The 26,667-nt window shown below is 37.6% G+C and overlaps 1 protein-coding gene across 4 annotated transcripts in view; it reads right to left on the bottom strand.

Moving 5' to 3' along the window:
- The window catches only part of UNC80 (unc-80 homolog, NALCN channel complex subunit), a 225,572-nt gene that overhangs the window by 72,067 nt on the left and 126,838 nt on the right, over nucleotides 1-26,667 (bottom strand). For 3 of the 4 annotated variants that reach the window (XM_043577699.1, XM_043577697.1, XM_043577700.1), the window contains 10 exons: nucleotides 24,478-24,585; nucleotides 23,139-23,277; nucleotides 13,894-14,075; nucleotides 13,255-13,386; nucleotides 11,077-11,263; nucleotides 10,327-10,458; nucleotides 8,506-8,649; nucleotides 5,363-5,463; nucleotides 4,251-4,337; nucleotides 478-661 (listed from right to left, as the gene is read on the bottom strand). In XM_043577699.1, the coding sequence (XP_043433634.1) occupies nucleotides 478-661; nucleotides 4,251-4,337; nucleotides 5,363-5,463; nucleotides 8,506-8,649; nucleotides 10,327-10,458; nucleotides 11,077-11,263; nucleotides 13,255-13,386; nucleotides 13,894-14,075; nucleotides 23,139-23,277; nucleotides 24,478-24,585 (1,396 nt within the window). The remainder of the gene's footprint in view (nucleotides 1-477; nucleotides 662-4,250; nucleotides 4,338-5,362; nucleotides 5,464-8,505; nucleotides 8,650-10,326; nucleotides 10,459-11,076; nucleotides 11,264-13,254; nucleotides 13,387-13,893; nucleotides 14,076-23,138; nucleotides 23,278-24,477; nucleotides 24,586-26,667) is intronic. The other variant, XM_043577698.1, reaches the window with a different exon arrangement.

Here is a 26,667-nt window from a genome sequence, read left to right as displayed (position 1 = left end):
AGCTAGAGTTTACATCACACTTCATGTTCTTTTGTTCTTCTCCTTCTTCCTGCTTGTCCCTTTTCCAATTTTTCATAAAGCCACCTCTCATACACTTTACAAAGATCTGGGGTCCATGCCATGCAAACAATATTATTCCCCTTGCAGTGCCAAACATTCATTCAAAAAGGCTCTCTGTGCAACTGGCCCTCTGCGATAGACTTAAATAAATCTTCAACCTTGGCAGCCCTTCAAGGGCTGATTCACGTGGATCTTAGTTCTGATGTCTCCCCTTTCATCTGGCAATTGCAGACTTTTAAAGGGCCTATTGTATTTCTTCAGATCGTATTAAACAAAAATTCTTTGATGCACTCAACACTGGGGTCAGGACTCTGAAAATTTTCTCATGAATGAGAGAGACGGTTGGTCTTTAAACGGGTTATTTATACTCTTAAAAAAAAAAAAAAAGTTATATCACCCAAAGCAGTAGCAGATTACCTGGCATGGAAGCAGTCACCAGGAGCTTTACCTCACACTGCTCCTTCTTCATGGTCTGCTTCAGATCCTTGAAGAAGAGGCCCTCCACGTAGCCCACCACCTCCCACAGGAAAGTCAGAGTGGCTGAAATGGCATCCATCCCCCACTCGCAGGGGGTCCGCACAAAGTACATGATTAATCCCACCTAAGAGAACAGGAAGAGGTCACAAAGCCACAGTAATCCTGAGCAAACATTCTCATTCCCTTGGCTTTTCTTTCCTTAATTAAATGTTCTTTTGTCCCTTCATATTCTCTGCTCAACAGGTCCTCTAATACTTTCAATGGGCATAAGCAAGAGAGGGTATAACTGGAAAACCAACCAGAACAGGTTGCCATATATTTTTGTGTATCACTAAGATGGTGATTTCTCAAGAGGAAAGCAGAAGATTGTTTTTACAGGCTTCAAGTCCCTTGGTAGCTCAAGTACTGAGGCCACCCCAAATTAATCTCTACATGATGTTTGCCCAAACAGTATTTGCAGCTTGGATTATATCTAACAGTCTGAACCAATGAACACTCTGCTTGGCTAAATGGTGAACTCAAGAGTTTTTTGTTCTTGTCACCTAAAATCTCGAAAAGCTCTGTGTCCTTTGGTACATGTTTAAATTTACACTTAAAATGTTTCATCATAAGGTAATTTTTTTGTTGTTAATAGGAGTAGAATATGTTAAACACTCTATACATTGAAATAAAGGGAGGATTGACTATATTGGAATATGTATTTCCACAAATTTGATGAAAGAAGTTTTAACAACCCTATTTAACAGTGCACAAAAAAATCATAAAGAAATTATGTAAAATTTTTTCCCCACTGCGGCTTTTTCTATTGTTTCTTGAAAAATTTCTTAATCTTAGAAAACTTTCTAGTTATTTTGAAAGAATCAGCCTATGGTGTTACTAACCTAAAATTGCTTTGACGGTTCTGTAGGCTAAACACCCAAATGAGGGCCAAACCTCATCTCTAGTGGAAATCTACCAAAGACAGGAAAAAGACAGGAAGTCCTATGGGTTTAAAGTGCCTTGATCCATCAGAAATGAGGCTTCTAAAACTCATGAAGCACATTCGATTCTTTCTCTTATGTATCTGTCAATGCAGTCTGGTGGTATTGGGGATGGTCAGGGTGAGCCTGCAGAGGAACAGTGGTTGAGAGGGCAGACATACTAAAGAAGTGTTAGTGCATATTTGTAAATTGAAGATTTGGAGATTTATTCCCTTAAAACTATCTGGGCACCAAACACCTTTGAAAGTTTTCACATCCCCTGCTCCCAAATGTGCTCAAACCCCAGGGTGAAGATCAATGGGTCAAAGTTAAGCAGTGAAATGTCTCTAACAAAGTCTGAAAGAGATGGGTCAGTGGTCCCAACATCCCCACTATACACATCCTTAATAGTCATTAGAGAAAAGAGATATATAATAAGGCTAATGGTTTAAAAATGACTCTGCCCTTCACTGTTTTGCTGTTCTAAGTATAAGACCTATTCTATAGTACACTCAAGGCATCCATGTGCTTGGGATTTGGGGAAAGATTAGGGTTTAGAGAGAAATGCAAAAACAAGAATTTATATTCAAGTACAATAGGATTATACAGCAAAGCCAAAGTGTTGCCAGGCCTATTCTTTATTAACTGACCTAGTCAGTTACCTAGCTGGGAGCACCTTTGTGGGCCAATAAGGTTTATTTTCAGTTGACAGAAGAGAGTATGGCAAAAACGGAAATGAATGTCCATCTTCTTATCCCAGCGCTAAAAGACAATGGAGAGCAATGGTCTTGGTAAGTATCCCCCCTACCCAGTGACCCAAGGGAATGGGCAGACACCTGAAGGGGCTTTTGCTTCCAGTCTTTGGGTCTCTAGCAAAGGTTCAATTCAGGGCCTTTCGATAGCACCCGGATGCCACATGATAGGTCACATACTTAAACTGAGGAAGGCCCTGACATTTGACTTAATAACCTACCTTTGGTTTTTGCGTGGTGTAGACAGGACCAAGAAGTAGCATAAAGTTTGGCTGGAAAGCTTTCTGGATAGAATTGCCACAGACTGATGTCACCGAGCATACTGCACCAGTCAGTGGCTTTCCTAAGCTGGAGCCATCTGGGACATGCAACTAGAACTTAGAGGTGTGTATAGCACCAGCAGGAGCCGAGGTGAGGTTGTCTCTCAGCAGGCACCACGTGGAGCCCACAGGACCCAAGTCATAGCAACCATGGGCATTGGTTTCCACTAGCCAGGCATCTAGCAACCAGCCAGATAAAGAACGCTGTCTCACAAAGGGAGGAGCCGGAGCAAATGTTGAATAATAGATAGAATGCTGAACGAATGTAGGAGTGCTGAGAATACTCACTCCGATTTTGTCCTTCCATCTTGTTTGTGTTCATGCAGTAATTTTCCTTGGGGCTACATGTTCCAGGTCCCTTGGAGGTTAATGTATGCCCTGACCAGAATGCAGGAAAGCTTGTTCTGAGCTTCCTTCTGGTGCACAGATGGTACCACTTTAGATAACTACCTGTTCACTTCACCTCATTGCCCTTGCTCTATATAAAAGCTCTAGATGATGGTGTGGACTTCATGGAAAATAGCTGCATAGCACTTGAATTGGCGTCTGTTCCATCTCCCCCCGCCCCCCCACCGCCATCAGTAAGTTACCCAGAATAAATTCTGTGTGAACAAAATGGAGTGGCTTGCTTCATTTTTCCATATCAAAGGGCCTCAGTCTGGAGGATACTGTCCCTCCTCCACCTTCCAACAACAAAGGTCTTTTTTATTTCCAACTCCACATAGTGTTTACAGACGAAAGAAGTTGGAAAAAAAATAGGATTCCTACGGGGTTTTTTTAGCCAGGAAAGACCGAATGCTATCCAAAGTTACTATTTATACATTTTTATCAGTCTGAACTTAAAAGTGGATTTGGACACTTATTTATATTCTTTCCCTTGTCACCCGGCTGGTGGGCACTCATGAGGAAAACCAAATCAGTCATAGAAAAGAGAAAGGGATTACAAATTTTCTCTGCACAGAGGAGCTGTAATGTTAAATTTATCATTTCGCTGCAGATGCATTTGGATTCTGCTTCTATTTCCCTACCTGCTAGAAGACTGACAATAGTGAGGGAGAATGAAGTTCCCCCAATGCAGACATTCACTTGGCTATCTGTCTGTCTGGATTAAGGTGCAGTTTCAAAGAACAGGCATCAGGCTAACCACCCCAAAACTGCATATTCATTTAGGGTGTAACATCCTAAAGAAACTGGTAAATTCTGGAGGGTTCAGGAAGGAGCTGTCAGGATGGTTTAAAGCAAAGATAGTCACTATGGAAAAATACACTCACAGATACTTTCCATCTAGGGCAACTATTTGCCTCTGTGTGTGTGTGTGTGTGTGTGTGTGTGTGTGTGTGTGTGTTTTAAAAAGCAAGATAGAAAAAGGGAAAAATGACTAAAATGACATATAAGTTTTCACAACAGAAAACCCAAACTAAGAAGCAACATAAGGAAGTTGTATAGTGCCAAAGGAAGGCAGAGATGAAATGGATGTTTATTGAGTGCCTACTACATGCCAAGCAGAGTGTCAGGAGGGGCTTCCCTATACAAACAGAGGTGAATTTAGCTGACCATGGTTTACCTCCAGTCACATAATTAATGGGGGGGTTTATTGAAAAAATTTTCTATGAATTTTTCCTCATGTTGCTGCTTCCTAATTGGAAATGAACATTTACAACTTACTGGAGGCTGAAACTCACCAAGTAGTTGAATAGGATGTGAGATGTCTGGGCAGGAAAGTCTCCAATATTTAAGAGAAGTTTGCGCAGCATGTACATTAACTCATCCTGAAAGAAGAACAGAATGTCTACATCTCGTTCAGCTACCATGCTGTAGGACATAAATTTAACTTCTTAAAAAGTGGGGGAGATTCCTGCTTTTCCCTCATGTTGATTTCCATTATGTTCAGCATTTTAATATAGTATATGTGATACTTATTAAACAGTATTTAAGCCAACAGTAACACCTTTGCTTAGGAGCCAATCTGAAATAACTGAGCAGTAGTTAGACAAGTTTCTTTTCTTTCTTTCTTTTTTTTTTAATAAAAAGTTAGACCGTGTCTATAGGTCACAGGCAAGTCACAGGAAAGGTATATATTTAGCCAATTCTATTTGCTATGACTTCCAGGTGTGATGCAAATGTCAGGCAGACCTATCTTGAGATACCATTAAATATACATGGTTTCATGGACTTCACAGGTCTGTTTCCTGGGTTTTGAGTCAAAGAGATAAAGTTAGGTCAAGAGGGAATAAATAGAGATGTCTGTAAGTCACCTTACCTTTCAGAAACTAAACTTGATCTTCTATAGAACAAGACCATAACACGGAAATGAACAAATACTTTTAATCATCAGTGTGTTTTGCCATTGCTCAGAAAACTACTTTATTTGTCATAATATTTTTACACAGGTGGCCTGCTGAATTAGATTGTCTTGATTAATGGATAGTTTCAACATATTCTAATAATCCCACCTGTATCACAGACTACTAAGCGATCAGAATTTAATAAATATATTCATTACTAAGAACACTATACTGAATTTAATCTTTGCTTAAAAGACTGAAAATCTTTCAGTAACTTAGGTTCATCACTACCAGTGCACCAAACACAAATGGAGACATCAGTCGATGGACAAATTTGAAAGAAAACAGCAAGGTTTAGTACGGCTCATCATTACCATTTCCTAAAGAACTTATTTGCTGTGTATCAGAAATTGATGTTCTATGCATAGCACTATGAAATCCACTGTTTGCTTTTAACAGTGTTCACCCACAGTGCTACACAGCTATACTACAAAGAAAGAAGAATTTACTTGTCTATTGCTGATGGTCAGTTTTTCCAGAAAATGTCGAAGAACTGTCGATGGATCTTCAATTAGACAATTCCATAAGACTTGTTGGGCCACAGCACTCACTTCAGAAGAGAGAAGACATTGAGCATTTGTCTTAAATAAAGTATTAGATAAACTATTCAAACAATTTACTAAGATTTTAATTAGTATCTTTTTTTTGCCTTAACAATGTTCTGTAAACACTTTTTCTGTTGAAAGGTATTTGTTCTCATTGTTACTTGTTTCTGAACATTTTCACCTGTAAAGAAAAGGTAACGAAAAAGTATAGGGTGGTCTTTAGATTTTAGAATTGGTTTTGTAAAGAATACATTTGTGATTTACAGTGATATATCATTCAGCCTTAAAAGAGAGAAATCTTGCCATTTGTGATAATGAAGATGGACTTTGAGGGCATTATGTTCAATGAAATAATTCAGACAGAAAAAGACAAATACTGTATGATCTCACTTATATGTGGAATCTAAAATAAACCAAACTCATAGATACAGAGACCAGATTGGTGATTCCCAAAAGAGGGGGTAGGGTAAATATTTGAAGGTGGTCAAAAGGTAAAAACTTCTGATTATAAGACAAATAAATCCTGAGGATGTAATATACAGCATGGTGACTAGAGTCAACAATACTGTATTCCTTATTTGGAGGTTGCTAAGAGAGTATATTTTAAAAGTTCTCATTATAAGATAAAAATTGTTACTATGTGTGGTAATGGGTATTACCTAAACTTATTGTGGTAACATTTCATAACATACACATATATCAAAGTATTATATTGTACACCTAAAACTAATAGAATGCTATATGACAATTATATCTCAATTTAAAAAGAAAGAGGGATGCCTGGGTGGCTCAGTTGTTTAAGCACCCGACTCCTGATTTCGGCTCAGGTCATGATCTCAGTTTGCAAGATCAAGCCTGGTCTCAGGCTCTGTAGTGACAGCATGGAACCTGCTTGAGATTCTCTGTTTCTCCCTCTTTCTCTCTGCCCTTCCTTGCTCTCTCTCTCTCTCCCTCCCTCTCTCAAAAATATATTAATAAATAAACATTTAAAAAAATGAATAAAATAAAAAGAAAGACTACATTAGTGAATCTTTGTTTTGGAAATTACCCTAATTTTAGGAGTGATAAATATTTGTCAAATTAAAGTCATATTTTAATATTGGTTGCATGGAGAAATTTCTAAAGTAATTATTCGGTTCTTAGAAAATGTGTTTTGGTTTATAATGCATATGAATTAGAGATGATCTTTTACTGTTCATGTGAGTGCTTTAAATAGTATCTCCTTTAGTGAGATGAAGTAGTTAAGCCAGTGGTAATTAGGTTCCCGCTTCTATGAGGATGTCTTAGGAATAAATAATTATTCCTGACGTGAAGAAAGTGCTGCTACTACTTTGGGGAAAACAATCAGGCCAAGACTGCCTGGAAGTGCCCAAGCTAGGAAAGCAGGTGTGTAGAAGTCAGTGGTAGATAAGCACTAGATGCTCTTTAGTCTAAATGGGTTAATTAGTTTAGTGTTCTAAACTATAAATATGGAATTCAGCATGAATGTGTCGTTCGGTCTATATTTTGAATAAATGATACCATCTTTTTGCATCAGAAACTAACCTTCCAATTAAAAGTATGGGCTATATAAATAAATAATATGAACAAGAGATATGTAAATATAAGCTTTAGTTTCTGTGTGTCTTTATAAATAATTAAAATAGGTGTAGGTTTTTCTTAGGTCAAAACTGGTTGCAAAACTATCTTAGCATATTATCTTTATTCTAATTGCTGAAGCAGGGCAATTTAACACTTAAAAACACGAAAAATACAGAAAAAGACAGCTGACAGTAAGACCACAAATCATAGAAACAACTTATAAACATTTTGCAATATGTCCTCTCATACACGTGAAATTTTTATTTACATGTAGTTTTAAATAATATGTAGAAAATATTCCTTGGCACTCAGTTTTTTACTTAGCAATATATTAAAAACTTAATGTTAATATTCTACTGGCATGTTATTTCTAATGTGCATATGGAGGTACCATGTGTAACTAATTGCTTGCTGGAAATTTAAACTCTTCTCAAATATTTGTTATTTTAAATAATGTACAGTAAGCAGAAACCTATAAAGACCCTTATATAGCCCTCTTTGCCCTAGGAAATTGCTAGAAGTCAAAATCTGTATCAAAGAGCTTTCACACTTTTAAGGTTTTTGACACCTATTGTGAAACTTTGTTCTCAGAATGCTTGTATTGAATTCTATATTCCCATCAGCAAGGTGTGAGGTTTCTTTGTTCTCTGAATCTTTACCAACTATGGGTATTTTCATTTAGAATAATTTTTTCACGGTAGCTGTACTTGAGCATAGCATAACATACAGAAAAGTTGAATCACTATTTTGTGTACCCGGAAGTAATATAACATCGTATGTCAACTATACTCAAATAAAAACATAATAAAATTTAAAAAAAGCTTTGCAATTTTTTGGCTGAAATATAAAGTTTCTATTGTTGTCTTAAACAACAATGTTGCTTACAGATGTTATTGGCCATTGGGCCATGTATTTATATCCTTTGTCCGTTTTTCTGTTGGGCTTTAAAAACATCATTATTGAGTTCTATGGGTTTTTTAATAACAACATTAGAAATATCAACCTGTTATCTGTCACAAATGTTACTCATCTTTACCCATAGTTTATCATTTCATTTTGCAATTATTATCTTTAGATTAGTACCTCTGGAAAGGTAATCAAGTGGGACAGATGGCAACAGTGGTGTCAAGCTAATAGCTAAGATTTCCAAGGTGGCCGGAATTGCCATCTGATGTCCACGGGGTCAAATAAGTGTTATTCAGTTTTCTAGTCGTAAATAATACTCCTAGACCCAAGTATGTATTTCAAATGCAACTTCTTGGTCATAAAGTTAGTGGGACAAGGAGATGAAGACAGTGATCATGTTAGTATAGTATACTACAAATCTGTAATTGTAGTTTGTACATAAAACAAATCAACATGTGACCAGTAGTTAATGTCTTCGAAAGCATCCTACTGTCCTCCATCAGATAACAGCTTCAGTGTTTTGTGAGAGTTATTGATGGGTTTACTAGTCAAAGCTATACCTGCTACGCCATCTTCCCGCACCTCACCATCCTCCATTAGATGAACAATGGGCAGCACGGCTGCACAGATGCATGCTGGGAACACTGCTTGGGGGGGCTGAGGCACATGGTGGTTTGGTGTGTGTTCAGTAGTGTGCTCCTCATCTGAAGAGAGAGACATCATTGGAGGGCTTTTCTCAGTATTGTAATCCCAGTGCAACATTTCTCAGTTCAAAGCTTGCTTATTTAACATCCTTTTGGTTATAGATATCTAGGTGCCTCAGCACCCTTTGTTGAAGAGACTCTTCTTTCCTTATTGGGGTTTCATGGTGCCCTTTTAAACATGACAGCGGCATAAATGTAATAGTTTACTTCTAGTCATTCAATTCTAGTCCATTGATTTACTGTCAATCTTTAGTCAATACCACACAGTATTGATGACTACAGCTTTACAGTAAGTATTGAAATTGGGAAATGTGAGTCTTCCAATTTTGTTCTTCATTTCCAAGATGGTTTTGATTATTCAAGTATGTGGAGTAATCAGAACCCTCATACTTTTTGGAAGGAATGTAAAATGACACAGCTGATCTTGAAAATAGCTTGGCAATGTACCCCACACTTGTACATCACTGTTCGTAGTAGTATAATTTATAATAGTCAGAAAGTGGAAATAAATGTCCACTAACTGGTGAATTTATAAATAATGTGGTATATCTATATAATGGAACATTGTCCAGGGACAAAGAACTGATACATGAGACAACATGGATGAACCTTGAAAATGTGCTGAGTGAAAGAATCCAGTCTCAAAAGGCCATATATTATATGACTCCATTTATATGAAATGTACGGAAAAGCAAATCCTTAAAAATGGGAGATAGATTATTTATTGCCACTGGTTAGAGAAAGTGTGGATGAGGAATAACTGCTAATGGGCATAGCGTCTCTTTTTAAATGTGATAATATTCTAAAATGAGAGGTGATAATCATCATTCTATTCACACTCTATAAATATACTAAAAACCATTGCATTGTATACTTCAAAAGGGTGAATATTTTTGGTACATGAATCATATCTCAAGAAAATTATATCTGTGATAAAAAATATAAATGAGCCTTTGGCCCAATCCCTATAAGTTGTGATTAATCCACATCGGTCATTTTTGAAGTTCCTGAGGGTTGTGCAGCTGAGGGTTGAGAACCACTGGTTTCTGTACAACTTTCTAATAACTTTATAAATCAGTAATGAAATTTATGTTACCATGAGGCAGTGAGTCCCAGACAGTTATTCATGAGTAGAGAAAACATACTTTTTAAATTCTTGGAATTGAAGGATATCACATTTCCCCCCTGGAATCAGATTTCATTACAGAAGTAACATGAGCTATGGTCTTCCTTTGATTTTTCAATTATTCCAGAACAGCATCCTATAGCATTCTAGTGGGTCTTGGCCACTCATTGGAATCTCCACCTGAGTAGATTTTAAAAATACTGATGTATGGGTCCCATTCTTAGAAATTCTGATTTGATCTTGGGTGTGGCCTGGGTATTTTTTTTAAAGCTCATCAGTTGATTGTAATGTGTAGCCAGGGATGAAACCCATCAGCAATATGATTACTTATAATGTAGTTAAAATAGAGCCAATTTATAAAAGGTAAATTGCTGGGTTAAAAAAAAAAAGAGTACCACTTAATCTAATATTTATTTTTTGAACTTTGAGTCATAAAACAAGTTATTTAATGAAGACAGTGTGGTGAAGTATAATAATAATGTTAACTGGAAAATGTTTCAAAACACACACAAGTCATAAGCAATAAATAACAAATTTCTAAGAGGACACACCTTCGGCACTGACAGCTGAACGCACAGACCAGACTGACCCTCGGCGGAAGGAATAATTCCTATGGGAAGTGCTGGAGGTACAGGATGGACTCACAGACAGTCGACGGGATGCCAGATTGGTGACTTCTTCTACTGGCAAAGAAAATGAGGAATGTAACCTTTGGTTTTGTAACAAAAAAGTCATCATCATCACAACTATAGCTGTACTTACATCACAGGTGTATACTGCTCTCAGAGCATAAGGCTTAAGTAAGTTAGAGTGTACTTATGAATGGAAAAAAATATTTTAGAAAGAAAGGCAGAAACTTTGTCCCATAGATTCTACAAAAGCTGGGCAGAGAATCACTTAATTAGAATAGTTCATAAATTATTTTCTGATACCAACCAACAAATTGGCTGCATTTGTCAAGGTTGATAGTTAAAATGGACTAACCCCATTTTTAATGATGAAGGATTGATTGCATTCACTTCAATATACACTCTGGATTTAGCTGTTCTCTGAATCATAATCACTTCTTGGTTCATTATCATATTGGTTCATTCAATGTGACTAACTTCCTCCTCTGTAAACAAGCCAACTCTAGCAATTAAGAAAAGAACAACTTCCCTCCTCTTTCTTTGGATAGTGTCAAGAGGTAAGAGAGAAAGAGGGTGCATATCACCTTATATCACAGAAATGTTTATTTCAAAGCAAGTCCTTTTCATTCCCTGAGACTGAGCCCCCCAAGAAGTCCCATGTATAGAGGGCACCTTCTTCTTCTGGTTCTGAGTTGGGTGTGCAGGTGGGTTCATAGCAAGCCTCCTGGGTGATGGGGATGGCGGTGATGAGGCTAGCTTCTCTACCAAGACGTTTCTTCTCTTCCTCCTGTTGCAAGTTCTTTAAGATGTGTTCTGCTCTCTGATGGGAGCGGGACACAGCACGGGCTGAAAAGGATTTCTGTGGAGACATGAAGACCAGTTGGTCTTATAGAAACTGTTTTGCAAGGTCATAGACATAAAGAGTGTTTCAATAGAATTACAAAATGTGGTACTTTGTTCTCAGGAAATGGTAGGGCACCCATGGTCTAGTTTCATGGCTATTTGTTTTTCTATCAGATTTTCAGGTTGTATGTAACTAAGCTATTCATTTTCATTCAATGAGAATAATTCTTCAAGAATATCTATAAGTTTTGGGATTTCACCTTTAGAATTTGGGGTGATATCAATGATCCACTCTTTAAACATTACAATGAAATAAAGAAGTTTAATATTTATTCCTTTCCATAATTTTTTGAAATGATTTTAAATGAAGGACATTTATTTCATAAAGGTTAATAAAAGAGAAAGAACCATGGAAAGGAGGAGGAAAGAGAGCTATCACTTACATAAAACAATCGGTTATATGATTTATTTTATTTTTGTATCATGACTAACTACCACACTGTAAATATTTAATTATTGTAGGTAAATACAGTGGGACACTGTAAATACTTAACAATATTTGTGGAAACAAAGTTAGTGAATAGAAATAATGAGAATTGATAGTGTTAACTAAGGTTGAATGCAGGATCTTAACATAAGACTAAAGGTTTCCTATGCAGAATGGCACAATAGCAATTAAGGGCATTAGATAGGCCACATGGCAATTTATTTGCAGAGCTAGGGGTTAAACTGATTTATTATATTAAGGTAAGGTAAGAATTATGTAATGAGAGAAAGAGAACTCTATCGAATCAGGGGTCTTGGCTTCAAATTCATTGTGAACTTGGGATAGAGAGTGTGTTTGGCTCAAATGAATCCGTTGTCTATGCAGGAGACAAATCAAAGATCCTTATGCCAGGGGTTCAGATGCTGGATTCATTGTATATAGTGTGCCTTTCTCTTTGGCATTAACACCATCAGATACAAAAGTACTATATGCAGAATAATTAAAATATTTTGATGGGTTAAGAGCTCAAACAGTTCTCCAAAGAAAACTACAATGTCAAGAAAATATGTGATGTGCAAAAACCTTCAAGCTAACTTCATATATCCGACAAACTTTTTAAAGAATTGTGAACAAAAAAAAACCAATGACTTTGTTTTTTGTCAATCAAAGTGGCATTAAAAAATAATACTAGCTAATTTGAATAAAAACAAAACACTTTCCTATTCTATTTTACGTGGGTAAAATGATAAAATCTTCCTGGGGTTATTTTGTGAGGTGTATTTAAAATCTTTAATATTTATATACCAATTGCCCTAATTCCATGGGAATTTGTGCAAGAAAATAATCATAGATTTGTGCAAAGACATATGTTCTTTTTCTCCTTTTTTGCTTTATTTTCCATATTTTCTACATTACTCTTGTAATTTAGAAAAATGCTATTCAACAGGTGAAAAAAGCATACTTTGAAGACTCATTTTTTTCAAAAGGCATATATTCTTGGTTCTATGAATATGCCATGTTCTAAACTTAGCTGTTTATGAATTATATTACATATAGAGTGTCACATTAAAGTACATAAGACCTGAGGTCTCAGAACGATATTTGTGATGATGATACTAATGATCAACAAAATGAAGAACAGACCAACATCCAAACAAAGAAAAAAGAACTGCCAATTCTGTTCCTTTTCTTATCCAGGGTAACTCTCATTAACTTTTGGGTAGCTTGTGAATTACCAGTTAAACGAATGTGTTTGTGTTATAATAACTAGGGACAAAAGTGCTACCCTTGGCCAAGAAATCAATGCCCAATGTTTTTAACAGCTGTATAAGGTGGCTGCTATTGAGACTATGATTCTATTCATAAGAACAATGACCTTTTATGATTTTCATGGCTGATTTTCTGTGTTGTTATTCCATTCTTATGACAAGAATTAACAAACTGTCTCACATACTCATTGTCCTTCTCTCTTACATGTACACCAAGGAGCCTGAAGATACGAGAAAATGCCTGTTACTCACAGACTGGTCTTCATTAATGGGGTCCTGGACACTCCCGCTGCACTGAGGGACCCATGGGGGGTCAAACATTGGGACGGATGGCATTCCAAGCACTGGCGAGGGCAGGGTGAAGTTTATACTGGGAGGTGGGATCTGTTAGTTGACATCAGAAAAATGAAGTCAGGTGAAAAATAAGCTAGAATGGGTCTGAAGTATAATTATGAAATAATATTATAGAGTACATGATGTTATAGAGCACAGGATGAACATCTCTGGGTCTCAGCTTATTCATTAAAAAATGAAAGGTTTTAACTCTATGTTCTTTATTTGTGTTAATTACTCCATCCTCCAAAAAACCATCTATATGTATAGATACAGCAAAGCGTCTGAAAGTTTATACCCCAAATTTTTATGTTTACCTCTTGGGATGGTAGTGGGATCTTGAGGTTTATAGAACATTGATTTTCTTACTTTACCACTCTTCTCTATTTCAATTATTAAAACAAGAATTCATGCATATATGAGTTAGGTTTACTTACATAATCAGAGAGAAAAAAGAAGCATCTTTTGGGCCACACACCATGGATTTGAGGTTCAAGGATTTAAACAATTCTTGGGTTAGTGTGCTAATCTAACTCCTATGGGGGAAGTATCCCTCACCTTAAAAATCTGCTGTGCTCCTTCCTCCATCCGGGGCCAGACCTGGTAGCGAAACCTCCAGAGTGTGTGGAACTTGAGAACAGCATTCAGCCTCTGTACAGTCTCTGGGTGGTGGAACTCTGACATCAACATATCAGACACAGCCTCAGGGACTTTCACCGCACACAGCAGGAACATGGCAGCTAGAGATGGCCAACAATTTGTCAGCTACACATCTTTTAAATTTGGTTGGTTCTTGGGGATGGGGACAAGTGGGGAGCTATTCTTGTGTCTTGAAAATGACTCCTGAGCTAATGCAGCCAGGCCACCGGCATTGGCAAAAGCACATCTTATTTCAGCTGCTGGAAACCAAACATAATACTTTGTGCCATCCACAATCTTCCTATATCTGGTGAGGGCAGTGACAGTGTGGTATTTCAGTAGAATACCTCATTCCAAGCAAAGCTTCCTTTGGCTCACAGTGCAAAGTGAATGTGTGAGGAAGCAAATGAAAAAAAGGCAATTATATACCGCAATATCCTTTTTAGAAAATGATAAGTCATCTCATAGTAATCCAGGGACAGTATGTAAAAATGTCCATTAAAAACTGTCCCAGTTACATTATATTAAAAATAAAATCCACATTGTAGACTGTATTAGAAACATCTACCCTTCTGAGAGATAGAAAAGATCGAGAAGCCCAAAGAGATTTCATGAATCATGATACCATTGTTGTTTTTAATTTTGGGGAAAGCCAAATATAAATATGAGAAAGGTCAAGTGCCCTGATAAGTTACAAAGTTAATGAATAATGGGGCAGAAAAAGACACTCTGTAGCATGGATGAATGAGCCAGTGTCAATCATAAAAACATAATTTAAAAATCTCTCTTGTACTTTTTCCTGGATCATCAAAAAAATACTCAGACAATTGTGTTAGGGTAGCTAGGATTGAGTGCCGGGTCTGAAACCTCTCTGCTATGTGTCCTTAGGAGAACCTCTCAACTTCTCTCAGCCTCTGTTTCTTTAGGGTCAGAAGGTCAATGATGATGATGATGATGATGATAGCTGCCTCCAAATTTGTTGTCAAAATAAGATAAAATAATGTATGAGAAAGTGCTCTGTGACACGAGAAGTCTACACACTTTTAAAGCAGGTTTCATTTTTTAGAGACAATGTGGCATATGGGAGGGACATCTATGTGTGTGCAGTCAGAAGACCTGGGTTTGGTTTCCCAGCCCTGCTGATTCTGAACTGTGTGCACTTGGATAAGCTCTTTGAACCCTCTTAGTTGTAGTTTGCTCATCTATAAAATAGTGGTTTCAAGAATCCAGTAAGACAACTGGTGTGCTATAGTTAGTTCTATAAGAAATGTTAGCTACTGTGACCATTAGCTTTTGATTATACTTTTCTTTATCCTACTAGTTCCTTAAATCTCCACTCTGTCTCCTTCCATTACTTCCATTTTCTACTTCCATTTTCTTCCAAGTGTGCTCTACTCTGTCTCAACTTTTAAACACCATGGTTGCTCTTTACATTATTGCAATTGGAGCTCTACCTCAATCTCTGTCCTGAAACAATTTTCTGGTAATGATCACTAATCAGTGGTTTTGTTTGTTTGTTTGTTTGTTTGTTTGTTTTACAGCATTTGTTTCCTTTCAGTTTTTAACACCTTCATAAAAATCTCTCTGATGAGCTCTCCTCTTTGGCTTCCATGGTTTGAGGTTGAGTTAGTTTTTCTCCTACTTTTCTGGTCATTTTCCAGGGTATTCTGCTGGCTGCTCCTCTTCCTGTCTCTGAAGGTAGAGAAGGTCAATGGCTTAGTGCTCATCCTTCTGCTCTTTCCTCTCTATAGATTCTTCCCTTGGAAATCTCATCCACTCTTACTGCTTCAGAGACCACATAGATCAGATTCCCCCCCCCCCCCCCCCGCCAGTTTATCTCTACCTTTGACCTTTTCCTATTAGCTTTAATGTCACATCACTGGCTATATGTCGCCTTACTACTTCACTCATTGCTGCCACATTCGACTTGGTAACAACACATCCTCTATATATGACATTACTCATTGGCTCAGAACCCATGAGTGGTTTCCCACAGTTCAATGGAAAGTCCATAAGTCCAAGTGTGTCTTTCAAGGTCTGTTACAATCTGAGTCCCACTCACTTGTCTAATAATCGACTGGGGACTCCTCTACAAAAGCCACCCCAGTCTCAGTTCCTCTTCATGCTTTCCAAATAAGCCCCATGCATTTCCACAGCCCATGTGGCTTTGCATACACCATCTTCTTCTAGCTTTTATTAAAGCCCGGTCTACCTGTCCATATCTTCCATGAAAGTTTCCATGGCTGTCTCATATCTGGGGAGTGTGCCCTTCCCTACAGCTCTCCCTGAGAAACATGTGGTAGAGAAGCAAAAATCTAAGCTTTAATGTGAACAAAAATATTTTACAAGACATTTGTTGCAGTGTAGTATAAAAATCCAGAATAAACCTAAATTTCCATTAGTAGGTCCAGGTTAAATAAATTATTATGCCCATGCATTCAATGAAATATTTGGTAGCCATTAAAAAGAATGAAGTGAATCTATAAGCAGATGTTAAAAATGGTTTCCTAGGGAGTGCTTCTAACAACTTCTCATTGGGTGCTGCCCAATTTGAATTGGTTTTTGTTCAAATAAACTCTTCAAATTTTTAGTATACCCCAGTGTATCTTTTAACAGTTCTAGTGTCACAAGAGGCGACCAAAGGGGACCCTGATGGCCCCCAGGAGCAATGAGCAACCAGGTATAGGTACCTATGGAGCCCCTGAACTTGCTGCTTTCTTGCTACCTACCTTCAGAGGTTATGGGTAAGTCTCTTCCTGGTCCTGGATCCTAGCTCTGCAGCTTCTGCATTATGGGCTTATAGACTTTATTTGAGCATTTCTTTTTCTGTATTGGGTCTGGAAACTGGCCTGAGTTAGCCTGGGTCAGACTGGGTTCCAAGGACTGATTCAGATTTAGAAACTGGACTGGGTCTGGGGTCAGAAGTAAACTGGACTGGTCTAATATGAGGCCTCAGGTGAAAAAAATTTTGTTTTAAGGCTGAACAAGTAAGGTTAACCTTACCAAAGATAGTCTTGAATCATGAAGCCACTGTGGATAACTTAATCATCTCAGATAAGCTCATTCATTTATGAAAGGCCCTAAAGAAAAAAGGGTCTCAGCCAGGCACTCACTATAATTGTTATTTGGGATGGCTCTGGATTTGGGGAGGGTAGTATGTTTTGCATCATCTTTGTCCCCTCTTGTGTCCATGGGGTTGTTCAGTACTGCCAGAAATATTTACTATTTGTCTCAGATGAAACCTGAGAAATTATTCAAAAGGATTTATTCATTCATTCATTCATTCATTCAAGTAGCTCTATGGTCAGAAGTTGGCCAAATTGGAAATTGATATTCAGAGCTCCATAGAAACTTTTTCTTTTAGGGCTTCTCTCCTAAGTCAAAATGAAACTAAGAGCCCGGAGGGATAGAAACATTCTGAAGCCACTGTGGAAGGATTTACTAAAACATTCCAAAGAAACACAGCCATAAATCTAGAACATAGGAATCTTGATTTCCATCTTAGTTGATTTCCCAGATATAAAGAAGCAATTTGAGGATAATGTAGTTGGATGGCTGGGTAAGCATCTTGATGTTCAAATTACAACATAGTTCTTTGAGGAATTAATAAATTATCTTCTACTTATCAAACAAAAACAGAAATGCAGCCCTAGAAACAAAGCATGCCTATCTTCTCTACCAATCTCTAAACCCCTATTCATCTCAAAAGGCTTTCAGATATTATAAGAAATGTGGATTTAGGGAACAAAAGCCCTTCTTGAAGAAATTTACATCCTTTCTGTGTGCCTTTGAGATGTAAATGTTCTATCTGGTCTTCCCTAGAAACCTAGAGCCAAGTCGAAATGCAAACTTCAGGGAGGTGATTTTTATCAGGGGGAAAAAAGGAAACGACGTGAGAAATTAGGTGAATGAAAATCTTTAGTCTTTTCCACAAATATCGGTAAAAGAATTAGCCATCTGAGCAAGTAATCTTAACTTATTCTATCTGCCAGAAACACACTTTAGATCCAAATGTTTTTTTCATAAACTAGTCAGTTTTGCATTATCACACCTGTCTCATGACAAAAATTTTAAAGCAAATGCTACAAGATCTCTGTGTCTGTCTATATATTTATGTATGTCTATGCATGTATGTTGCAGATGTGTGATATATTCCTACTCCAGATGATATTGCCAAAATTAATTTGTAAAGAACTCTATTTATTGGATTAAAGATAAATAAGCACTTATATAAATCAAATATACTCTCAGAAATATAGAAACTAAATGAAATGTTTTTCAAGGTCAAAAACAAACAAAAAACAGAACAAAATCTGAATGGTGTGAAAAGAATTGTTTGAAGGTTTATAGAAAGGAATCTTTGAAAAGAAATTTTACATGTGGCTGGAATGGACGTATTTAAGTTTTTAAATAATGAGAGTTTTAAAAAATGTTTATTTATTTTTGAGAGAGACAGAAACAGAGTATGAGCGGGGGTGGGGCAGAGAGAGAGGGAGACACAGAATCTAAGCAGGCTCCAGGATCTGAGCTGCCAGCACAGAGCCAGACGCGGAACTCGAACTCACAAACTCACAAACTGTGAGATCATAACCTGAGTTGAAGTCGGACGCTTAACTGACTGAGTCACCCAGGTGTCCTTAAATAATGAGTTTTAATATTAAAAACACACTGGTAAAAAAATTAGAATTTGGTTTTGTCTCACCAAAACAAAACAAAACAAAACAAAACAAAACAAAACAAAACAACCAAACTTTTCGTGGACTATTAGTCAGCTTTTCATAAAAGATTGTGAAAAGTGGTTTTTTTTTTTTTGTTTTTTTGTTTGTTTGTTTTTTACCTTTTGGATAATCTACCTAGAAAATGAAGATTTTATGCCTTGCCAAAATAATTTACTGTGCTTCATGTTGTCTGTATCAGGTCTTTAATAACTTAAAAAAACTCAATCCTTTTATTATTAAAAGAGCTAAATTTGGTTCACAACTATGTAACTTTCTGTATTTACCTTTACAATCCATTGTTGCTTAAATAGATAATTAAGTATTATTTCATAATGATCTGAGATCCTACTTAGTCAAATGTTCAAACTTTTTGACATTTTGGCAACTTCCCAAAATCAAATTCTAAATGAAGTCTTTTTGATTTCAAAGTAACTTTGGGTTTTCCCAGAGGGTCCCTAGAAAATCTCAAAGAATGTCTCTCACCTCTGAAGAGAGATGTTAAACTAATTAGGTTTATTTGGCATGTTAAATTATGTGGAAGCATTGTCAAGTAAGAAGTGTTAATAAACATTCTTAAGTTATATATGTATGGATATATGTTACCAATACAGGTATTCCAGAAACTGTTCAAAGTTTCTAGGAAGTTGTTAATACTCTCATGGTCCAATTATTATCCTAAATTATTGCATACCATAGAAATAACTCATTTTCTTTACCAAATGAACTCCCATCAGATCTTTAATCATGGCCACTTTCTAAAAGTCTTTTTGTCATTTGTAGACAGTTCTTGTTTTATTCTGATGCTTTGACAAAAGCATCTTCAGAAAGATTCATGGTAAGATCATAAAACTGAACTGGTTAAGCATTTCTAGAACTAATGGAAAAACAATTCAAGTAGAACAAGAATTAATGATATGAGATTGAATGTACTGATGAGGATGATTAAAATTTTAAATAACTTTTTCTTTGAAACATTGCTGGTTCCTTAATGTTTTATTTTTCCAGATTTAAAGATACTTTTTTCTCTTTTCTCTTAAGCTATCTATGACTTAACGGTAATTTTATAAACCATATTGAAATAAAACATTCACTTTTCTCCTCACCTGATTCCTCCAGAATTCAGAAACTCATTGAGTATTCTTACTTTCATGACAATGTAATTATTTGCATAAGTTCAATAAGAACCTGTTTTTCATATAAGAGGGCACAACTGGAAACATTTGTTTTATCACTGAGACTTTGACTGGAATATTGTATTTGAGAATATTCATAAAATCAGATATGACCAGACAATTTTAAGGAAGTAAGGTTGACTTTATGGAGCCAATAACAGCTCATTGGAAAAACTGGCCTGGTACCTTGCTTACAGGATTCCCTGCAACCTTACCAGGTGAGTAAGAAAGGTCATTTCCAGGAAGGCCCAGGAAACTCAAGATATCCTGGGGACCTCAAGAAGATTGAAATTCAGCCAAATCTATAGGTATTCCAGGTGAAGTCTCATATTGAGTTCTTCTCTTGGCTTCTCAGCCTGGAGACGTTTTTATTTTTGTTTTTTCCTGATTTTTTTTAATGTTTTTTTTTATTTTTGAGACAGAGAGAGACAGAGCATGAGTTGGGGAGGGGAAGAGAGAGAGGCAGGCACAGAATCTGAAGCAGGCTCCAGGCTCTGAGCTGTCAGCAAGAGCCTGACATGGGGCTCGGACTCACAAACCATGAGATCATGACCTGAGCTGAAGTTGGACATTTAACCTACTGAGCCACCCAGGCACCCTGGAGAGTTTTTTAAAATCCAATCTATGATTCTTATAAAAAGTTCCAGCAAAACAGATTTGAAATAAGCCTATATGTTCAATCACTATTCCTGCTGTACTTAGGTAAATAAGAAGGGTCACGTTTAATGAAACTAGATTTATTTTGCAAACAAATTAATTAGTCTTACAGTGATTATCTTTGATAGAAATGAACATGATTGTAAAGGAAAAATTATGTTGCAGTAAAAAATTGTAACACTTGTGAATATCAGATTCCAGTCCTGTTCATTGTCATTGAGGTTATTTATCTGTACACCCAACTAGATCTTGAATCTCCTATTTTCCTTAAATGTCTGGCCACCACTCCCAAACTAATGTTCCCCACTTTTTGATTTGGAATCACTAAGAACAAAAACTGTCCTTGAATGCCCTTGGAAGGGACCATACCAGTTCCTCTTTACTACCCAGATGGCGGCCAAACTTCAGGGACTTGAATGGTAGGTCTACATCCTTCGTGAGAGAGTTTCTCTAAACTCTTGGAACTGCATACCAGCTGGAGATCTAACCTTAAAATTGAGTAGGGAGCTTCCTCCTCGGATGCAGATTGCATTTTGTGGACAGCTTTCTCAAGATCGCAGATCAAGATCATCATCTCCAATATTAAACTGTTACTCCTTTTGCCTTTTTGCTACTTGCTTTTTTCTGTTAATGAACAGGAAAGACAGTGCTTGTCAGCCCTGACAACTATGGCTACATCTACTGCTAAGGCCATAGCTGTACAACAAAATCTCTGTATTTTCCTGGTAAGGTGGTTTCAGATAATAAAATTGGCTCAGATTACTTATTGGCTAAACACAGAAACTTCTGTGCCATGATAAAATAGCCCTTGCTGCACCTGGCTCAAAACATCTGGCATTGTAGCAAATACAAGAAATTAGCAAAGAAGCCACTTGGCTAAAAACAGGTACATTAACTGATACCAACTAGTTTGGGTCATGGAGACCCTGGCTGAGGAGCACCCTTCAGTCTCTTGGCATTATACTCCTAATAGTTATCATTATAGTCTCCCCGGTGTGCCATGTTCTCTCAGTGTTCTTAAATGCACGGTCACAGCATCAACCATATATTACATGGTCTCACTTGCTCAGAAGAGCAGAAAGAAGATGAACAAAGAGGGAAATAGTAAAAGCGATTGTTTTATGGATCTGACATCATAACCTATGAGTTTCACAATGAAATAAGAGCAACTTAACTCTGATCTGACTGAGGGTAGCACTAGTACCAAATTTTTGGATCTCTCATATATGAGAGGATGACCACAAGGGGAAATTTGTTCATTAAACAAGGAGGCCATTAGAATGATGTGGCATTAATCCTGCAGTGACCTATGTAAGCCAACAAGAATCTAAGCCTGTAAATGCCTTAAGGTTACAAATCATAAAGCTAAAAGCCATAAAAGCCAACTAGGCTTTTAGCTATAGCCAGTCAATAATTGCCTTACTTTGCTTCTGTCCTTTTTCTTTAAAAAAATTTTTTGAATGTTTATTTTTGAGAGAGAGAGAGAGAGGACAGAGTGTGAGCAGGGGAGGGGCAGACAGATTAGGAGACAAAGATTCTGAAGCAGGCTCTAGGCTCTGAGCTGTCAGCACATAGCTCGATATGGGGTTTGAACCTATGAACTGCGAGATCATGACCTGAGCTGAAGTTGGATGCTCAACAGATCGAGCCACCCAGGTGGCCCACCTTTTTCTATAAAAAGCTCCCTGAGCTCCTGTTGGTAAAGCACTCCCAGTTTGATGCTGCCTGATTTGAATAGATTTTTCTTCAAATAAATTCTTAAAAAAATCTTCTAGATATAAAAGAAAAATGGAAAGTTCAAAAGTCTTTATGATATGTCTTATTTGTGTGAAAGAGAAAACACAACATATACATTGGTACTTAGGTATATATATATATCTATATAGTATATATATATAGGTATATATAGGTATATATATATATATATATATATATATATAGGTATATATAGGTATATATATATATATATAGTGTACCCTAGCAGGAGTCCTGAAAGACTTAAAAATTGTCACTTCTGGGGAAGAGACTGAGAGTCATGAGGAAGAGATACTTTTAGCTTCATACACTTATGTATTATTTGAGATTTTACCATGTACATTATGGAATTAAAACAACTATATAAAACTAAAAGAGTATGTACAAAAAGTGGAAAAAACATTAAAAACCTACATTTTGCATGTCCTTTTTACTAGCTGTGTGTCTTTGGCTATGTCACCTACATTTCAACAAATCTGTTTCGATGTTGTCATTTGGACATAAAATATTACTTGTATCGATTTAGTGAAGTTAATGATGACGGCTCACGGTAAATCTGGGAGATCACAACACACAAAAAGAATTTTCTCTTTTTGTGAAGCACGGCGGAAATGCAGGTTCTGGGGAAAATCACTCTTTGTAATTTGGTAAGGCCACAGAGAGCAACACTGCTCTTGTGCAGTCTACGGGGTAAACGTAAAGGGTGGGTGGCACCTCAGCCTCCCTCCCTGTAGTGCACAGTTCTGTCTCGAGTTCTAGCAATTGCTCTGGGTCTGACCTTGGAATGAAAGGGAGTGGATGTGCGTCTCAGTTAAACACCCAGGATGAGTGGCAAGCAGGGTCCCGGGTGCTCTGTCTTTACCTGCCGCCCCTGCCATGTGCTCATCCATGCTGAGCAGAAGCTCCCAGGCAGCTGGCTGGATGTCTCCGTACATCTCCTCTGTCAGAATCGGTGCTGCCTTGATTAGCAGAGATAAAGGGGCAGGAGACAGGCTCATCACCTGGGAAGAGATGGAAGTCACGTCTTAAAATCTTCGAAGACACTGATTGCTGCACTCCTCTTGGAACCTACGTGCCGCGTCCCTTCTCTGCTTTCCTTAAATGACTGTAAAATGCTTCCTAAAATGGGAGCATATTTATTGGCATGGTGTATAATAAGCTTTATACCTCATTAGTTGATTATAATTACAAAACGACACGCTACTTTTAAAATGCTTTCACCGCAAAAACTATTCTGCAGCCACCTAAGAAATAAGCTGTAGGATGAGCTCTATGAGAAAGGCCAGTACATCTTTGTGTTAAAAGTCCTGATGGGCTTTCAAAGCGTCCTATTTTCCTTTCTCTTAGGACTTGAGGTCCACTGAAGACAGTGAGCAGCCTCTAATTTACAAAGGAGTTCCATTCAGAACGTCAGTTTTCTAAGCCAGTAAATGTGGATGACATTTTCCCTTTAAAACATTGTGTACTGTAGTTAATGCCCCAGATTAGGCCACAAAAACCATATTGAATCCATTATTTCAGATACTTTAGGTGATAAATGTAGGTTCTGGACAGTCTAGGCCTTTAACCGTTTTAAATACTTTCCAGAAACACAAGTTTTTCTTCCCTCCCTGCCACCCGCCCCCCCCCCCCCCCAATGCCTGACTCAGGAATACACGTAACGATTTAGAGTTTAGGGTTTAGGCTGTAATAACAATATAACAATGTGTCGAGCACTGGATAAGTAGTTAAGTGTACTACCTCTTTTAATCCAGGCAATAATCCCTTGAGACGGGTCTAGTGTTATAATCCCCCTATTATGGATGAGGCAAATAAGACCAAGAGACATTGAACAACTTGCCCAAGGTCCCAGAGCCAGAGCGGCAGATGCGGGATTTGAACCCAGAAAATCACATCCTCAGAGCGGTGAGCATGGCTACCACACGCTGGTGGGGGATTAGCTCCATGGAGTGGGGTGAGTGAGAGGAGACATGTTCCAGCCACACTCCCCAAGCCGGGGCTCTGTGGAAGCTTGCTGGCTAACGAGAAGGGATTTTTTTTTTCCTGCAATTTCCTGCAATAGAGACCCACCAATTAAAGGGGTCTCTATGCTAACACTGTGCCAACTGGCCCCGTCGGTCTCAAGCATTAGTAAAAAGGATATTTGGCGCCCTCCTCCCCCATGACTGCTCCATGAATATTTCTGATCCAGATGTCAATACCTGCAGTCTGATGTATTTCAGCATTCCAGAGTCCTTTTTCCCTTCCAGGTTGGCATCAGAAACTCTCTTCTTCAGAGAAGGTGTCCTCAGGCATGACTTCTCTGAGCACTGCAAAGAACAGGAGATCAGTGACAAAGAGTGTCACATCCTCTCAAGGCCAACAGTGCTGTTTTCCCCTAGTCTCCAAACAACCATCTTCTTCTTTTTTTCGTATTTATATTGTTAAAATATTTTTATTTATTTTTTGAGAGAGCAGAGTATAAGCGGGGGAGGGGCAGAGAGAGAGGGACAGAGGATCTGAAGCAGGCTCTGCACTGACAGGCTGACAGCAGTGAGCCTGATGTGGGGCTTGAACTCACAACCTGTGAGATCATGACCTGAGCCAAAGTCAGACGCTCAACCAACTGAGCCACCCACGCACCCTACAACTATCTTCTTCTAGCGGGGGGGCAGTTTAGGCCTTTTTGGAGGCCCACACTTTCTGAAACTGATGAAAACAGCTCATTTTGGTATGAAAGAGAGCTCAGAGATAGTTAGCTACAAGCTCCTCTTTTACCACAGAGGCGCAGAGAAGCGGAATAACTTGACCAAGTTACAAAGCTGGCCATTAGTGGAATTAAAACAAGACAAGGATCTGTTGACTTCCATCTCAGGACCCATTGCATCCCAGAAAGCTGTTTAAAACCACAAATCTTAAAAAAAAATCAGTTAAAACTTAATAGCTCTTTTATGGGGTTGGATGTTACAAGGTGGCCATTTGGTCACGGAAGAAAGAACGTATTTCATAAAGGAGTGTTGGGAAGTAAGAAATAGACTCATCAAGGAAGTATAAGTCCACAGCATTTATTATCTAGGCCTGAACTATAAGGTAAAATGATTTCTTTAAAAATCCAAACTCATTTGAACAGCAAAAGCAAAAACCACACTCGCCTATGGGAGGCAGCAACTCTTCTTTCAAATTGTCTCCTCAACCAGGGTACCAAATAAAATGGACTCATCTGCATAAACACGGAGGAGGCCGTTCTCTGACTCTCTGAATGCCGAGGGATGGAGTGGACAGAGCAGCTGGGAGAATGATCGCTCCTAACGGTGACAGGCTCTTGCTTATTTATACTGAGTCTTGATCACTCCTCATTTTGCACCCTGGGCTGTGCAAAGAGGGAATCCATCCTTCTACACGGAACAAACGCTCATTTGTTTTTCCACAGCCGTGTCAATGAAACACTTTCTCCCTCCATGCTGGGGGAAAGAACTGAGCTCCTCAAGAATTTTTGAGCAGAACTGCACAGTGTTAGAGATGGAGATATTTGAAAGGAAGGACATATCTAAAAGTACCTGCATATTCCAAGAAAGTCTTTCAAAGCTCTGACAAAAACACCTTAGACAATGCATCTGGTGTGTGACTAGTAAGGACTGAACTTTTAGAATGAATCTACTTCGAAACAAATGAACCAGAGCTCTTGCTCTGTTTTCTAAATATAAAAACACGGGGGCACACACTTGGGAACACATCTCATTTGAGGAGATAAATCCGGCATTGCGTTTTTTTCCTGTAAATGTAAAAACAATATACAGTAATATACATGCTTGTTTTATAATTTAGAAACTGTTCTAAAATCATATGGCAGTAACTTACCATATAAATATAGGGGTTTATTTGACTTCCTGTTTTAAAAATTCAAGGTATTTTAAAAGTGACATCTCTCTTTTATTCTATTTACAAAACTATACATGTAAATTGTAGAACATCTGGAAAACACAGAAAAATTTGGAAGAAGAAAAGAATATGTCTATGATCCCTAATCCAATGATGCCCATTATTTGTTCCTTTCAGCTTTTTTCTACTCTGTGCCTCTTAACACAGTGGTGAGGATGTTATGTATGTGACATACAAGTTTAAACATTTCATTTTATCAGGATCTTATAATGAATATTTCCCTAGGTCATTACAATTATTTTAAAATATGATTTTCAAAGTTTATTAATAGTTCACCCCTTTCTCCTCTGGCCGGACATTTTGTCTTTTTCAGGGTTACTTTTGAATTTACTTCTTGATTAAATTATATGTTTTTTAATCAGGCAGATACCAGCTTAGAATAAAAAGGGTGAACATTCATGTTTGCCTCTGACACTCTGGTAAATGTAGGATTCTGTTTAATCCTATTAACTAGGGACAGAAGGTATATGTCA

This window comes from Prionailurus bengalensis, chromosome C1 (assembly GCF_016509475.1).
Source record: "Prionailurus bengalensis isolate Pbe53 chromosome C1, Fcat_Pben_1.1_paternal_pri, whole genome shotgun sequence".
Classification (NCBI taxonomy): domain Eukaryota; kingdom Metazoa; phylum Chordata; class Mammalia; order Carnivora; family Felidae; genus Prionailurus; species Prionailurus bengalensis.
This window is presented reverse-complemented; position numbering and strand designations above follow the sequence as displayed.